The sequence below is a fragment of the Oryctolagus cuniculus genome, chromosome 19 (genome assembly GCF_964237555.1).
Source record: "Oryctolagus cuniculus chromosome 19, mOryCun1.1, whole genome shotgun sequence".
NCBI lineage: Eukaryota > Metazoa > Chordata > Mammalia > Lagomorpha > Leporidae > Oryctolagus > Oryctolagus cuniculus.
In genome coordinates, this window is record NC_091450.1 from 17,885,931 (window position 1) to 17,903,399 (window position 17,469).

General features: G+C 39.3%; 1 protein-coding gene across 10 annotated transcripts in view; it reads right to left on the bottom strand.

The window, feature by feature from the left end:
* LOC100352755 (phospholipid-transporting ATPase ABCA3) overlaps positions 1-17,469 on the bottom strand; it is a 183,092-nt gene that overhangs the window by 120,820 nt on the left and 44,803 nt on the right. For 8 of the 10 annotated variants that reach the window (XM_070064644.1, XM_070064647.1, XM_070064645.1 and 5 more), the window contains one exon: positions 9,101-9,274. The exons of 1 other annotated variant lie outside the window; for it this stretch is intronic. In XM_070064644.1, coding sequence (XP_069920745.1) covers positions 9,101-9,274 — 174 coding nt within the window. The remainder of the gene's footprint in view (positions 1-9,100; positions 9,275-17,469) is intronic. One more of the 10 variants, XM_070064642.1, reaches the window with a different exon arrangement.

A 17,469-nucleotide genomic window follows, 5' to 3' on the forward strand; every position in this document is an offset into this window, starting at 1 on the left:
ATGGTTAACATTCTTATGTAATAGCATAGCCAAAATGAAAGCTTAAATTACGATTCTTCAGCTAGATTTACTTCACCATCAGCACAGTAAACAGGGAAGACCTCCCTTTAAGACTAAAGGGAAAGAAAGTTTTAAAGTAAGGACATAGCTTTCCTCATGGGCATTGTCTGCCTCAACATAAACCACTATATAACATGCCTGTAATTACAGACTTCTAGTTTAGGCCACCAAGATTAGAGATGAGACTTGAGCAACCCCTTGACTTGCATCCTCTGGTCTGCTTTAACAAAAACCAGGAGGAAAAAGAAGCTAGGCATCAGAAGCAATGTAAAGATTGGTGGCAGGCCTATTAAAGGTTGTTCTGTACAGTGATCTGCCCTCAAGGAGACCCAACAGGTCAGTCCTCTGCAGTGGCTTTCAATGTGGAAAGCCTGGGCTTCAGCAGAAGTCAGCTTGTGAAGCGCCCTGGCAGCTCTCCCAAGAGTTGGATCACTGGAAATGGAACTGCCCTGGAGTCAAGGGACAACCAGGTCAGAGGCACAGACTTTGCTGGCTCTAAGCTGAGAAGCCCTTCACTCGGCCCAGCTTCCAAGGTGACCACAGCTGCTGAGGAGATGGCCAAATAGGGTCAGTGACATTGCAGGCAGAACTGTGAATTTCCTGTTAGAGATGCCACCTGCCTTCACCCAGCCAGCTCTCCTCCCAGGCCAGCTAGGTAATGGAAGTCAACAGGGTGCCTTCCCCAAGGAGGTTCATACCTCCCTTAGGATGTACCCTATGTGACGAGATAGATAGGTCTAGGCCTCTTAACTCACAAGGCCTAAAGCCCACCAGATTGTTATCAAGCTCCTTCTATTATTTTCTATTTGCCTCTCAATCGGAGAACTTATTTGTGACTTAGCACCTTTCTTAGGTCCTCTCATAATGTCTCTGTCCTTGGTTCTAGACCCTATCTAGTCGACTTGGGCCTCTTCCTTTGTAACCATAGCCTCTACTCTACCACCAATGCTCTACTCCCAACCTGTATGTACTGATGGTCTTCTCCCCCACTTAATATTGTATGATTGTTTAGAATTTCTCTACAGACAAACTCCACTACGTGCCAAAGTTAAGTGGCCTTTCTCCCAGTCTTGGCTGGGATCAGCTTTAAACCATGTCCATTAAACTGTTTTCACAAGGGTCCAGAAAACCCCCTCATTTCCTCTCCTCTATGAAATCCTTTCATTACCTGGTTAATGCCACTCTTAGGATCATTGGTTGCTATTCTCACCCTGTATTTTATACTACCTTGTCTGTTTAAGTGTTTACAGCAGGTGATAATGGAACAAACCAAGGTCTTCAGCAACCAGGCGGTCAACCAAATGCTGCTACAGGTATATACTCAGCTCCCCACCCAGGAGACAGCAGCTTGAGACATCGCCCCATGCCAGCGAAGAATACCTCATCGCCCCATGTCAGCAGGAAGTAGCTCTAAAGACAGATCATCGTCCCTCTACCCCTCCTGGACTGTTGGGACTAATGTAATCCCATACAACTCCTGCTTTATAAAAAACAAAAGGGGGAATGTTAGGAAAATGGCGCAGTTTTATCTATGGTGCAACATACACCCTGATTTACATCCTAGGCCCTAACCCCCGCCATTGCTGAAAGCCAGGTAGCCACATGACCTAACTGCTATTGTCAAGCTCCACCCCCATCCTAATAGGATTCGCTGCTCCTGCTTCCCTGCCTGCCCTCTGGCAAAGTTTTAAAAGGACCTGTTCCTGAACCTGTGGCTCTCTTGGCCGCTCCTTCTGCTCTCTTCTCTCCTCTCTCGCTCTCTCTTCTCTGTGCTCTCTGCTCTCCTGTCCTGTCTCTCTCTCTCTCTCTCTTATACTCTCCTTCTCTCTCTCTTTTTCCTTCTTCACCCCTTCTCTCCAGCCTGCTGGGTTTCCCCAATAAACTCTTTCCCTTACAAAAAAAAAAAAAAAAAAAAAGTGGTGGTATTGGTATTGGCCCTGTAGACTAAGTGGAGACTGGTATTCTCAAACTTGGCATGGTGGTCACTTTTGTTGTAGCCAATTTCACAACTGAGATAAAGTCAGCTGAAATGAACCATGAAGCTATAAGTGAAGCTCTTCCTGGGGACAATATGGGATTTACCGTCAAGAACATGTCTGTCAAAGGTATTCATTATGGCAAGATTGCTGGTGACAGCAAAAAATTCATCAATGGAAGCAGCTAGTTTATCAGCAGCCATTGTTAGAAGAGAATTTTATAGTACTCAAAAGCTTAAAATCCAGTTTGGAGGCCAGCGCCATGGCTCACTAGGCTAATCCTCCGCCTGTGGTGCCGGCACACCTGGTTCTAGTCCCGGTCGGGGCACCGGATTCTGTCCCAGTTGCCCCTCTTCCAGGCCAGCTCTCTGCTGTGGCCCAGGAGTGCAGTGGAGGATGGCCCAAGTCCTTGGGCCCTTGGCTCCTGACTTCAGATCAGCGCGGTGCGCCGGTCACAGTGCACCGGCCGTGGCGGCCATTGGAGGGTGAACCAACGGCAAAAGGAAGACCTTTCTCTCTGTCTCTCTCTCTCACACTGTCCACTCTGCCTGTAAAAAAAAATCCAGTTTGGAAAGATTATTGGAGTCTGAGTGATTGCTTTACTACAAAAAAGGAATCCACATTGACTCCCACTTTCTCAGAATCCAAGCTGCTACAGTATACATTGCTAGACTAGAATCTGTCTTACAGCTCTTAGGGAGCTCCTGACACCAGTAGAAGCCCCTGGAACCAGTAGAAGCCCCTGGGACCAGCACATGCCTCAAAGAGGATAAGGCAGGCTTCTTAATATCCACAACTGCAGAACTGTGGTACACAAGTTCCATATGCCTCTTCCAGCTCAGGGACTGCAGCTACTGGTACACAAGTCCTGGCGGGATCTGGGGAAGTTACCCTCATCATCTTATGAAACACAGTTAACAGCAGAAGGGAACAAGCTCCATAATCAACCTTGACTTTCTACCTCTTATGGCACATGGCCTGAAACTGACAGTGCACAAGCCCTGGTATCAAATGTAACTGCCATGGGATCTGGGGACGGGACCTTATCCACATTCCACAGCTCCAGAATTGCAGCTTCCAATGCACAAGCCCCAGTATTACCCAATCTCACCACAAAGAATCTGGAGATGGTCCCATCCTAGTCCCATAGTTCTGGGCATGGCTATTGGTGCCACAAGACTCAGTACTACCTATACTTGTCCCAGGGAACATGGGATGGCCCCTTCTGCTTTCTATAGCTCTAAGACCAAAGCTGTTAGTGCCGTAAGACCCACAGTTATGCAAGCTCACTCTGTGGTACCTGGATAAGGTCACCACATTTTGAAGTTCTGTGACTGCAGCTATTGGTGCTATGATACTGAGTTACCCATGACTTCGCCATGGAAACTGAAGAAGGCCCTGTTGGCATTCCACACCTGAAGGTCTATGGCTGCCGGAACACAATCTACAGCACAATCTGTGCTCACCCCAGTGAACCTAGGTAAGGCTTCCTACACATCTCAACGGTGTGAATGTGACTATTGGTACTGTAAGTCCTATAGATATCTATGCTCACCACCGTAATTGTGGAGGTAGGCCTTATCTGCCTTCTACTGTTCCAAGACCTGAGACACCAGTGTATAATTCTCAGCATATCCTTATTTTGCCCCCACAGAGCTTTGGGACAGGCCCACCCAGTTTTTCAGCTTCAGAACCACAGATACTGGTTCCACAAGCCTCAGCATCACCCATACTCACTCCATGAGATAAGGGGAGATTCCTGTTAGTTACATAGTTCCAAGATTGTACCAGATGGCATCACTAGTCCAAGAGCCAATGAACTTGTTGTATAGGAACTGAGGATGGTTTCATACATCCTGAAGCTCTACAACTGCAGGTGTTGGCGTCATAGGCCTCAGTGTCACCAACACTCACCCTGTGGAACCTGGGTAAGGTTCTCACGGCATCCTGCAGCTATGAGACTATGGCCATTGGCTCATCCTGTGGAACCTGGGGAAGGTCCCCTCCAAATCCCCCAATATGAGGACTGTGGATGCTGATGTTACAAGCCCCAATGTCACCCACAGCCACCCTTCAGAACCTGAGGAAGGTACCATCCATATCCTGCAGCTCCAGATCTCTGATGATCAGTGCCACAGTCACAGAATCATACATACTAACCAAGCAGGATCTGGAAATAGTCCCCTCTGTGTCCTGAACTCTAGGACTATGGCTTCTGCAATCACAAACTCCAATGTGATTGGCACTTGATTCTAAAAGAGCCTAAGGAAACACACCTTTGGATGCCCAAAACTACAGCAGAATCACAACACTACTTCCATGAACTGGTGAAGTCTAAACAGTTGTGGCACTTGTAGACACACTAACATGACATGTAGCTGTAACATGGATTACAGCTGAAGAAATCACATGGAAGATCCACTTCTGGGCTTATCTAGAATGAAAGCCAAAGCAATGACCCAACTAACATCCCAAATCCCATCTAAACGTAAAAGTATTTTTCAGTGAAAGATACTCCATAAAGAAGAAGTAACTGTTACACATCAGACATTGGGCACAGAAACATAGGAACAACACAAGAAATATAAAGAAGCAAGAAAGCCAAAGCAAGGCAACTCCAGAGGATCAAAATATTTCTCCAGAAACAGATCATAACTTGATGGAACACTACAAAATACATGAAAAAGAATTCAAAGTAATGATCCTATGAAACTCAATGATATACAAGAGAATACAGACAATTCAAAGAAATGAGAAAGACATTGTGTGATATGAATAAGAAATTCAACAGAGATTATATAAAAAAGAACCAATCAGAAATCTTGCAGCTGTAAATGTCAATAAAAAAAATACAATTGAAGGTTTTACCAATAGAATAGACCAAGGAAAAGAAAGGATTTCTGGTCCTGAGGACAAATCCTTTGAAATACACCAGTCAGAAAAAAAAGAAAGAAAAACTTTTAAAGAATAAAAAAAATGACACATGGGGAAAAAAAATACCTCAGCCTCACATCACAAATAAAAACTTAACTTAAAATAAATCAAAACCTAAATGAAAGAGGTCAGAATAAATCAGTATAATCTATTATATCAATAGTTTATATATATAAGAAAAATTGTATGATCACACCAATTGACAAGGAAAAATCACGATAAAATCCAACACTCATGCATATCAAAAACTCTCAGAAAATTGGGAATAGAGAAGAGTTACTTCAGCCTATGAAAAAGCTTGTGAAAAACATCTACATATAAAACACCTATTGAAAGACTAAATGTTCTTTCCCTAAGATTGGATACAAAGCAAGAATGTTGGCTTTCATCACCCTTATTCAACACAACACTGGAAGTTCTAGGCATCACAATAAGTCAACAATAAACAAAAGTCATACTGATTAGGAGTGTTACAGAAGGTCAAGCTACTGCTTGGGACACTGTGGTCATCTGGGAAAATGAACCAATACATGGAAGATATTCTCACTCATTCTTTCCTCTCTCTCTCTCTCTCTCTCTCTCTCTGTCTCTCTCTCTCTCCCCCCTCCCTGTTCCCTTTCTCCCTTTTTCCTCCCTCCCGCTCTCTCTCTCTCCATAACTTTGATGTTTGTTCTTGCTTCCATCTTTAGCATAATTCACGTTGCTTTGATAGGGCTTCTTTTCAAACTGATATCTTATCCTTTTAGAATCTCAAACTAGATTCTGTTCAGACATGTAAGAGCAAGTTAGTATGAGTTTTGATGCAAAACATTTTGAAATCCATGTAGTTTTTGATAATACATATTTTCCAGGAACTTTCTGAAGACTCCTTGTAGATATAAAATCATATGGAATGATTTCTAGGATATATTTTTGCACAAAAAAACTTAGTTGAAAAAAATATACAGTATACTATTATTGTTATAAGAAAGTCAGGTAACAGAAAATACATATAAACCTTGTGATATTTTTAAAAAAATGAAATACAGGAAGGATAAAACAGAAATAGATAAAACTAATCACTTACAGAGTGGGACATAATAGGTTAGGAAGGCAATGACAACTTTTTAGTATAATAGCATTTATTTTTATTCTTTAAAAACTTTGTGAATGTCCTATATACTCAGAAATGCATATTAAATCAAACAATGACCAGGAAGGGCTGAGAATATAATGCATAGACAATACCAGATTTCAAGACATACTACAGTTATAATCAAACAACCTGGTACTGGCAACAAAATAGATGTGTAGACCAATGGAATAGAATAGAAATTCCAAAAATCAATCCACACATCTACAAATAACTAATCTTTGACAAAGGAACTAAAATCAATCAATGAAGCAAGCAGTCTCTTCAACAAATGGTGCTGGGAAAACTGGATCTCTGCATACTGAAGCATGAAGTAAGACTATTATTCTACACCTTACAAAAAAATCCATTCAAATGGATCAAAGCCCTAAATCTACAAACTGATACCATCAAATTACTAGAAAACTTTGGGGGAACTCTGCAAGACAATGGCATAGGAAAAGACTTCTTGGAAAAGAACCTGGAAGCACAGGCAATCAAAGAAAAAAATTGACAAATGGGATTACATCAAACAGAGAAGATTCTGCACTGCAAAAGGAAAAAAAAAACATTCAGCAAAGTAAAGAGACAACCAACAGAATGGGAGAAAGTATTTGCAAACTATAAAACTGATAAAGGATTAATATCCAGAATGTATAGAGCTCAAGAAACTCAACAACAACAAAACAAACAATCCAGTTAATAAAAAGGCAAAGGACTTGAACAGGCATTTTCAAAGGATGAAACTCAAATGGTCAACAGACACATGAAAAAATTACTCAGGATCATGAGCCATTAGTGAAATGCAAATTAAAACCACAATGAGATTTCACCTCACCCCAGTTAGAATGGCTCTCAAGGGGAAACCAACAAATGCTGGTGAGGATGTGGGGAAAAAGGTACCCTAATCCACTGTTGGTGGGAATGTAAACTGGAGCAGCCACTGTGGAAGACAGTATGGAGATACTTCAGAAATCTAAATATAGATCTACCATATGATCCTGCCATCCCACTCCTGGGAATTTACTCAAAGAAAATGAAATCAGCACATGAAAGAGTGATCTGTACCCCCTTATTTATTACAGTTCAATTCACAAGAGCTAAGAGATGGAATCAACCCAGATGTCCATCAACTGAAATTATATATGTGATAAAGAAATTATGGTATATATACATTATGGAGTACTACTCAGCTGTTAAAAAAGGAAATCCTGTCTTTTGCAACAAAATGGATGTAACAGGAAACCAATATACTTAGTGAAATAAACCAGTCCCCAAATGACAGATATTGTAATGTTTTCCCTAATCAGCGGTAACTAATAGAGTACCTAAAATGTAATGTATTGGAGTGAAATGGAAATTTTGAAATTTGATGATTGTTTACAGCCCTTATCTACACTGTTAAGGAACAGTGTTTTTTTTTTTCTTCATACTATTTGTTGAACTCTCAGTGTAGGGTTAACCTTATGAGTATAAAGTAAACTGAAAAGAGATCTTTGTAAAAATTAACATCGGGAATTGGAGAGGGAGGAGGAAGAAGGGATGGAGCATGGGTGGGAGGGAGGGTAGGGTGAGAAGTATCACCATGTTCCTAAATTTGAATATATGAAATATATGAAACTTACACACTTTAAATAAAATTTAAAAAAGAAAATAAAATTCATAGAGAAATAAATGTAGTTAACCTTACTACAAATTAATAACATAACTACACTGAGAGAAAAGTTAAGTAAGTTTTTTTTGTTTATTATTTGACAGACAGAGTTAGAGAGTGAGAGAGAGAGGTCTTCCTTCCATTGGTTCACCCCGCTAAATGGCCACTACGGCTGGAGCTACGCTGATCCGAAGCCAGGAGCCAAGTGCCTCCTCCTGGTCCCCCATGTGAGTGCAGGGGCCCAAGCACCTGGGCCATCCTCCTCTGCCTTCCTGGGCCACAGCAAAGAGCCGGACTGGAAGAGGAGCAACTGGGACTAGAACCCAGTGCCCGTATGGGATGCCGGTCCCGCAGGCGGAGGATTAACCAAGTGAGCCATTGCACTGGCCCCCTGAAGTAAGTTTTGAACACAATACTTCAAGTACATATCCTTAAGTAAATATAGAAAGGATTACAAGCAAATAATTATCATATTGGCTATTCACACTGGTATGGATTCTGTAACTATTTAACTGAAAAAAACAGTAAATATATTGATAATGGTTAGAGTTAGGATTCTCATGGTTGCAAAAGAAAATAAAAATATGTACTGGGAAAAATTTGATGATAAACATTTATGTTGGACTGAAACTGGGTATAACAGAATGAACTCACAGATTTTAACATAAGGATATGGATCTGGGGTGTCTCAATCTCAGCACTACTGATGTTTGGAGTTGGACACTTTATGTTGTGGGACTGTATTTTATGGGATACTTACTAGCATCTCTGGAGTGTAACTATTTGCTATCAGTAACAATCTTCAATAATGTCAATAAAAACCCAAAAACATCTCTAGATATTGCCACTGTTCTCTGGGTGGTGAAATAACCCCCAGAAGAGACTACTGACATACAGAAAATGTGGACATATTTGAGGGGTCTTCAAATACTTCCTGGAAACTATTATGAAGAAAACTGCATGAACTTAAACTAAAATAAACTTGTTTTTAAATTTCATTTTCCATGTAAGCAAATATATATTTATTTATGTTTGCATTTATAGACAAAAAGTCTTCAAAGTTATGGAAATATACTTATTATTTTAAAATATGTATATAGTTCAAAATGTTTTTGAACTAAAATCAACTTGTCTTTTTAAATTCCATTTTCTCACATTTTGAAGTACCCTCAAAACTGCATGCATACCATATACATACATAGTGCACATATATAATTTTTGCGATCAAGAAAATATAATAAAAAATACAGTTAAGAAACACTACAATCAACGTTTGCACCCCACCTCCTGACCAACCCCACACTGCCTGCCTTTTCTTTCTAAGGATCAAACCATTAAAGGCATTCTCACCAAGGAAAAACTTACCCTTCATTTCCATCTTGCACAGTAAATCAATGCCAATAGCTAATGCAATATTTGCAATAAGGCAGGCAGACACCTTCTGAGTGAGGCTCATCACTGCATACTGGTCTATGATGATTACTTGTGGAAAGAAAGTGAGAAAATAGAAGAAACCTGTAATGGCAACAGCCAAGGAAGCTGAAATGAAGAAAAATATAGTCAGTTTATACAAGCTAAAGAAGTTAGAAATAGAAATACCTGCATTTTATTACCAAGGAACCAATGCTTCTCTACATACATATAAAATCTAAAAAAGAAGTAAAATTTTGTTCATTACCACATCACTGGCCTCTGGTACAGTGTCTAATACTTAGTAGGTGCTCAATAAATATTTTTGTTTGAATGAAAAAAATACATGAATGATGTAAGGCAGAAACTTTGGAATTTATCTTCCTTCTTCTATTACTGCAAATATCTTATCATTGAAGGAAGTGCCTACCTATCTGTTTATAATTTTTATTTTTGTTCATCAACATTGAGCCTAACAAATTAGATGTACAATACTGGTGGTTCACATTATATGAAGATACCCATATCATTTCTATTAATTTTTAATTTTCATAGACAAAAATGAAAATAATGCTTTCCTACATACAATTTTTGTCTTGTTACTTTTCAAACCCATGTTTATGATACTCTAAAAAGAGTATCTAAGACAATAGAATCAGTATTACAGAAAACCACATGATTTAAAGTACTATGTATTATAAGAATTGCATTATTTTAGTCCAGTGAGAACAGAAAAAAAGAACCTAGATAATCTTTTTTTTTTTCTTCAAAGATTTATTTATTGGGGCCAGCACCATGGCGTAGTGGGTAAAGCCAACACCTGCAGTGCCAGCATCCCATATGGGTGCTTGTTTGAGTCCCAGCTTCTCCACTTCCGATCCAGCTCTCTGCTATGGCCTGGGAAAGCAGTAGAAGATGGCCCATGTCCTTGGGCCCCTGCATCCACGTGGGAGACCAAGAAGAAGCTCCTGGCTCCTAGCTCCTAGCTCCTGGCTTTGGATTGGCACAGCTCCGGTGTTGTGGCCAACTGGGGAGTGAACCAGAGGATAGAAGACACCTCTCTCTCTCTCTCTCTCTCTCTCTCTCTCTCCCTCTCTTTCTCTTTCTCTCTCTCTAGAGCCTCTCTTCTCTCTGTGGGTAACTCTGACTTTCAAACAAATAAATAAATCAGTTACAGAGAGGAAGAGGCAGAGGCAGAGAGAGAGATCTTTCCATTGGTTCACTCCCATAAGACTGGGAATAGGGAAGAGAGGAGGAAGAAGGGTGGAAGCATGGGTAGGAGGGAGGGTAGGGTAGGAAGAATCACTATATTCCTAAATTTGTATATGTGAAATTTGTATACCTTTAAACAAGAAGAAAAAATAAAAAATAAAAAATAAAATTAAAAAACTGATGAAAAACATCGAGCTATGGAATCAAAGCAAGAAACACTTGGGAATTTACCCCCAACAAAATGAAATCAGCATATGAAAGAATTTAGCTTTACTTCCTTGTTTATTGCAGCTTAATTCACAATAGCTAAGATACAGAGTCAACCCAGATGTCTATCAACTGACTGTATAAAGACACACACACACACACACACACACACAGAATACTACTCAGCCATTAAAAAGAATGAAATCCTGTCTTGCAACAAAATAGATGCAACTAGAAACTATTATGCTTAATGAAATGTCATTCTCAAAAAGACAAATATCGTATTTTTTTCTCTATGTATGTTTTTTCTCTATGTGACAGTTAATATAGAATATAAAAATGTATAGAAGTGAAATGGACATCCTGTTATATGACTGTTATTTTTAGCCTTTGTTTATACTCCTGTGGAATTATGGTCTTCCTACTTTTTACTTGTTGAATATTACAATTAGTGGGGAATTAACTGTGATTGTAGATTGGAGTAAAATTACGACTTTCTAAAACTAATGAAAAGAAAAGGAGGGAGGGACAGAGGGGAGCTGGGATGGGGAGGGAGGGAAGTATGGTTACTTTCTCAGAACTGTACCTATGAAATACATGAAATATGTTCTCTTTATATTAATAAAAATAAAGATGTATAAAAGAAAAAAAACAATAAAAATTTCTAACAGGACAGACAGAAAAGTACACCTAAATTTATCACACCACAAGTAGTGAAAACTCAAGTCAAAAGTATCCATGGCCGGTGCTGTGGCTCAATAGGCTAATCCTCCCCCTGCGGTGCCGGCACACCGGGTTCTAGTCCTGGTCGGGGCGCCAGATTCTGTCCTGGTTGCCCCACTTCCAGTCCAGCTCTCTGCTGTGGCCCGGGAGTGCAATGGAGGATGGCCCAAGTCCTTGGGCCCTGCACCCACATGGGAGACCAGGAGAGGCACCTGGCTCCTGGCTTTGGATCAGTGCGTTGCGCGGGCTGCAGCGTGCCAGCCACAGCAGCCATTGAGGGGGTGAACCAATGGAAAAGGAAGACCTTTCTCTCTGTCTCTCTCTCACTGTCTACTCTGCCTGTCCAAAAAAAAAAAAAAAAGTATCCAGTAAAGTATAAGAAAAAAAGTATAAGAAAGTATAATTTTCTTTAAAGCTAATGAAGATCTATAAATAAAACTAAATGCAGTCATTCTTGACAGGGGCAAACCCTTTCTGGGTAGAAAAATAGAAAACTCTTTTATTCCTTGGCAGTAATTTCATAATCTGGGTACCAAAAAGCATGAGAGGAGAAATTCTGATGAAACAAGGAGAAATCAGTCAAACCTTTGATAATGTATGTGCTGATACAGGGACTGAAAGAGCCTTAAGAACAAAATTACTCCTATCCTTCTACCAATTCTCAATCTTTTTCAATTTATTTTTCATATTTAGGACTATGACCCATCCTGAATGAATTTTTTGAGTATGATGGCATTTATAGTTCACATTTCAGTTCTTCCCCATAGACATTCAATTGACCCAAGCCTATTTATTAGAAAGAATATATTATCCATTGCACAAAGCAGTATATTCTTCATAAAATGGTGACCATTTATATGTAGATCTGTTTCTGAATTCTCTGTTCTACTGACCTCTGTAGTAGTCCTTTTAGGAAAAGCACATTGACTCCATTTCTGTAGCTTCATAGTACATTTTGGCATCTGTTAGCAAAAAAAAATCCTTCCAATTTTGCTTTTATAAAATAACATAGCCTATTCTTGACCTTTTTTATTTCCACACAACTTTGGAATCAGTTTATCATTTTCATATACATAAGCAAACATATGTATATACTTGCTGAAAATTTTAATTCAGATTATATGGAGAGAACTACTAACTTACTATTGAATCCTCAAACTTAAATAACCAAGAATATTTGCTAGTTTTCAGAATAAAGATCTTGCACATTTATTTGTTCCCAGATATCTTGTATGTGATGCTATGACAAGTGGTATTTTTATATTTCCTTTTCCAAAAGTAGCTAATATAGAACATCAAATTTTTGTTTATTATAGCTTAATTTCAGATGTCAACTTGACTGGGTTAAGGACTACCTAGAAAACAAAATATTATTTTGAGTGTCTGTGAGGATGTGTCCAAATGAGATTGGCCAATGTGTCTGAGTGGACTAGGTAGAGAAGTCCCACCCTCAGCGTTGGTGGACACCACTAATTGCCTTGGTGGGACTGGGGAGAACAAGAAAGAAAATGGCCCCTCAGAGAGCCATGCTTTGGATATCAGTTGTTGGCCTTAAAACTCCAAAGACCCACCAACAGCCCTCTTGTTGGTACTGAGCTTCCTGGTTCTGAGGGTCTTGGACTCAGACTAAGCCATTCTATCGACATCCCAGGGTCTCCAGCCTGCAGAAGTCCCTTACTGAGGGACTAATAAATCTCCAAATAAATCTCCTAGTAAATCTCCCTTCATATATCTGTGTGTATATATGTATATATATATATATACAGATATATATACATATATATGTATACATACATATACATATATGTGTATATATATATACATATACATACATTATATATATATATATATACACACATCCTACCACTTTTCTCTCTCTAGGGAACCCTAATGCATCTATTGACCATGTATTTTTGTGCCTTCGTTACAATATTAATTCTAATAGTTTATAGGTTCTTTTGTAATCATGTTCATTACAAATCTTTATACATTTATGACTTTCCTTGCATTATTATTAACTGAGATCTCTAATCTTCTCTATATTGTTCCAATGTTAGTATATGTGCTGCTGTAGTGAGCACAAACTGAGATCTCTATTACAGTGTTGAACAGAAAGGGTAACAGCTGACATCCTTGTGTGACTTCTGGGCTTAGGAGGAAGTTGTTCAATATTTTAGCATCATTGTGATGTTTACTTTACAATATTTATAGAAATTCCTTATCAGATTAAGGAAATATCCTTTCATTCTTAACCTCATAGGTTCATCCAGATATTGACTATTTCCTGTATCTTTCATTCCTTCCTGCATTCTCATGCTCTACTCTGGCAATGTATTTTTTTTCTACCAAAAAGCTCCCTCTACTGTTACTTCTCTTAGAAAGAACAGCCAAATTCACTCATAATTTCTTAATTTCCCTGCATTTTTGAAAAATATTTTAAAATGTATTATTAATATCTTACTAACAATTGTATATATTTATGGGGCACAGTGAGATATTTTGATATACACATACAATGTGACATTAAATCAAGTTAAGTAACATATCTATTACCTCACTTACCTGTCATTTTTGGATACAGTTGAAATTTATTTTCTTATTTTGAAATATATATTGGGGCTGGAACCGTGGCGCAGTGGGTTAATCCTCCGCCTGTGGCGCCAGTATCCCATGTGGGCACTGGGTTCTAGTCCTGGCTGCTCCTCTTCCAGTCCAGCTCTCTGCTGTGGCCTAGGAAGGCAGTGGAGGATGGCCCGAGTGCTGGGGCCCCTGCACTCACATGGAAGACCAGGAGGAAGCACCTGGCTCCTGGTTTCGGATCAGCATAGCTCCAGCCGTTGTGCTCATTTGGGGAGTGAACCAACGAGGGAGGACCTTTCTCTCTGTCTCTCCCTCTCTCTGTAACTTTACCAATCAATTAAATAAATAAAAAATCTTAAAAAAAGAAATGTATATTATTTGACAATTATTATAGTAATTATTATTGTGCAATAAAACATTTCTCATACCTGAAACTTTGTATCCTTTGATCAGAATCTCTTCTTACCCTTCCCTACCTCCCCAGCCTCTAATAACCATCTCTATACTTCGATGACAAACAATATTTTTCTTTCTGGGCATTTAATTCCAAGGTATAGGATTCTACTTAATCTTTCAGCATCTTAAAAATTTCATTCTAAGGCCAGAGCCGCGGTTCACTAGGCTAATCCTCCGTCTTGCGGCGTCAGCACAGTGGGTTCTAGTCCCGGTCGGGGCGCCGGATTCTGTCCCGGTTGCCCCTCTTCCAAGCCAGCTCTCTGCTGTGGCGCAGGAGCGCAATGGAGGATGGCCCAGGTGCTTGGGCCCTGCACTCCATGGGAGACCAGGAGAAGTACTTGGCTCCTGCCATCAGATCAGCACGGTGCGCCGGCCGCAGCACACTGGCCGCGGCGGCCATTGGAGGGTGAACCAATGGAAAAGGAAGACCTTTCTCTCTCTCTCTCTCACTGTCCACTCTGTCAAAAAAAAAAATTGTCATTCTATTATCCTCGGGATTTCATCATTTTGTAACTGAAAAATCATTATTATTACCTTTGCTCATTTGAAGTTAGTTTCTGGATATGTCTAGTTTGTAATAGTTGTATTATCATGAATCTAGATGAAATTATCTTTGCATTTATCTTAGAGTTTATAGAACTCTTAAATCCATGCATGTATGTCTATAACCAGTTTTAGAAAATCTTCAGCTAGTATGTGTGTGTGTGTGTGTGTGTGTGTGTGTGTTTGACAGGCAGAGTGGACAGTGAGAGAGAGACAGAGAGAAATGTCTTCCTTTGCCGTTGGTTCACCCCATCAATGGCCACTGCGGTTGGCGTGCTGTGCTGATCCGAAGCCAGAAGCCAGGCGCTTCTCCTGGTCTCCCATGTGGGTGCAGGGTCCAAGGACTTGGGCCATCCTCTACTGCACTCCCGGGCCACAGCAGGGAGCTGGACTGGAAGAGGAGCAACCGGGACAGAGCCAGCACCCCAACCAGGACTAGAACCCGGGGTCCCGGTGCTGCAGGGGGAGGATTAGCCTATTGAGCCGCGGGGCCAGCCTGGCTAGTATGTTTTTTGTTTGTTTGTTTGTTTTTGTTTTTTTAATTTTTTTTTACTTTTTTTTTTCTTTTTTGACAGGCAGAGTGGACAGTGAGAGAGAGAGACAGAGAGAAAGGTCTTCCTGCTCTGTCTCATTCTCTGTTCACCCATAGGGACTAAAATTAAACTTCTTTTAGAGTTTCTTACCATGTCTAAATGTCTCTTCCAATGTATCTTTTATTTTTCATACTGTTTAAAATTATCATACTGCATTTAAATCTGTGTGTTTTCTAATGACAAATTTTCCGATTAAGTAATACTCCATTCAACTATGTCTTGTTTGCTTTTATTTCTATTTATTCTTTCTTCTACTTCAACTGCTTCATTTTTAAGTCTGGCATGTACATTTGAGATTTTTATTCATATACTCTAGGGATCTTATAAAATTCCTTATTTTTATCTTTTTCCCAAATTCACAAATCTATGTTTATTGTAAAGTTCTTATCTGAAAAATCCAGTATCTAAATTATCTGTGGCTATCTATGGCCTACATTTTCTCTTAGTATTCAGTCTGTAAGTCCTTTTTATTTCTGCATTCTTTGTAATTTTTTGTTTTTTTTTTGTACATTGTAAAGAAAAAAATGAAATACAATTAATGTAATTAATTTTATAGCCCACTAAAGAGTTAACATTTCTTCAGGAAGGCAGATGAAATTCCCTAAGTATTTAGGTTTTGTCAATAATGATCTATTTCAACTTTGCTCTTACTTCTAAGGAGTCATTCTTTTTCTTTGAATGTCTGCTTCATTCCTAAAGTATAGCCTTTACACTCCTAGAATGTGTACTTCTGAAATCACAATGCAAATCTCGAGCGTTTGCTGACAGCTTGAATTCCTACCTCTGTTTCCCAGCATTGTAAGAATATCATGATTAAGGGATCAATTCAACAGGAAGATATAACAATTATCAATGTATATGCACCTAACTACAGGGCACCAGTTTATCTAAATGATTTATTAACGGACTTAAAGGGAGACTTAGACCCCAATACAGTAGTACTGGGGGACTTCAATACTCCACGCTCAGAAATAGACAGATCATCCGGTCAGAAGATCAACAAGGATACAGTAGATTTAAACGACACTATAGCCCAAATGGATCTAACAGATATATACAGAACTTTCAATCCTACAGCTAAAGATTTTACATTCTTCTCAGCAGTACATGGAACCTTCTCTAGGATTGACCACATACTAGGCCATAAAGCAAGTCTCAGCAAATTCAAAAGAATTAGAATCATACCATGCAGCTTCTCAGACCATAAAGGAATGAAGTTGGAAATTAGCAACTCAGGAATCCCTAGAGCATACGCAAACACATGGAGATTGAACAACATGCTCCTGAATGAACAATGGGTCATAGAAGAAATCAAAAGAGAAATCAAAAACTTTCTGGAAGTAAATGAGGATAACAGCACAACATACCAAAACTTATGGGACGCAGCAAAAGCAGTGTTAAGAGGAAAGTTTATATCAATAGGTGCCTACATCAAGAAATTGGAAAGACACCAAATAGATGAGCTTTCAATTCACCTCAAGGATCTAGAAAACCTACAGCAAACCAGACCCAAATCTAGTAGGAGAAGAGAAATAATTAAAATCAGAGAAGAAATCAACAGGATTGAATCAAGAAAAACATTACAAAAAATCAGCCAAACGAAGAGCTGGTTTTTTGAAAAAATAAACAAAATTGACACCCCATTGGCCCAACTAACTAAAAAAAGAAGAGAAAAGACCCAAATCAATAAAATCAGAGATGAAAAAGGAAATGTAACAACAGACACCACAGAAATAAAAAGAATCATCAGAAATTACTACAAGGACTTGTATGCCAGCAAACAGGGAAACCTATCAGAAATGGATAGATTCCTGGACACATGCAACCTGCCTAAATTGAACCAGGAAGACATCAAAAACCTAAACAGACCCATAACTGAGACAGAAATTGAAACAGTAATAAAGGCCCTCCCAACAAAGAAAAGCCCAGGACCAGATGGATTCACTGCTGAATTCTACCAGACATTTAAAGAAGAACTAACTCCAATTCTTCTCAAACTATTCAGAACAA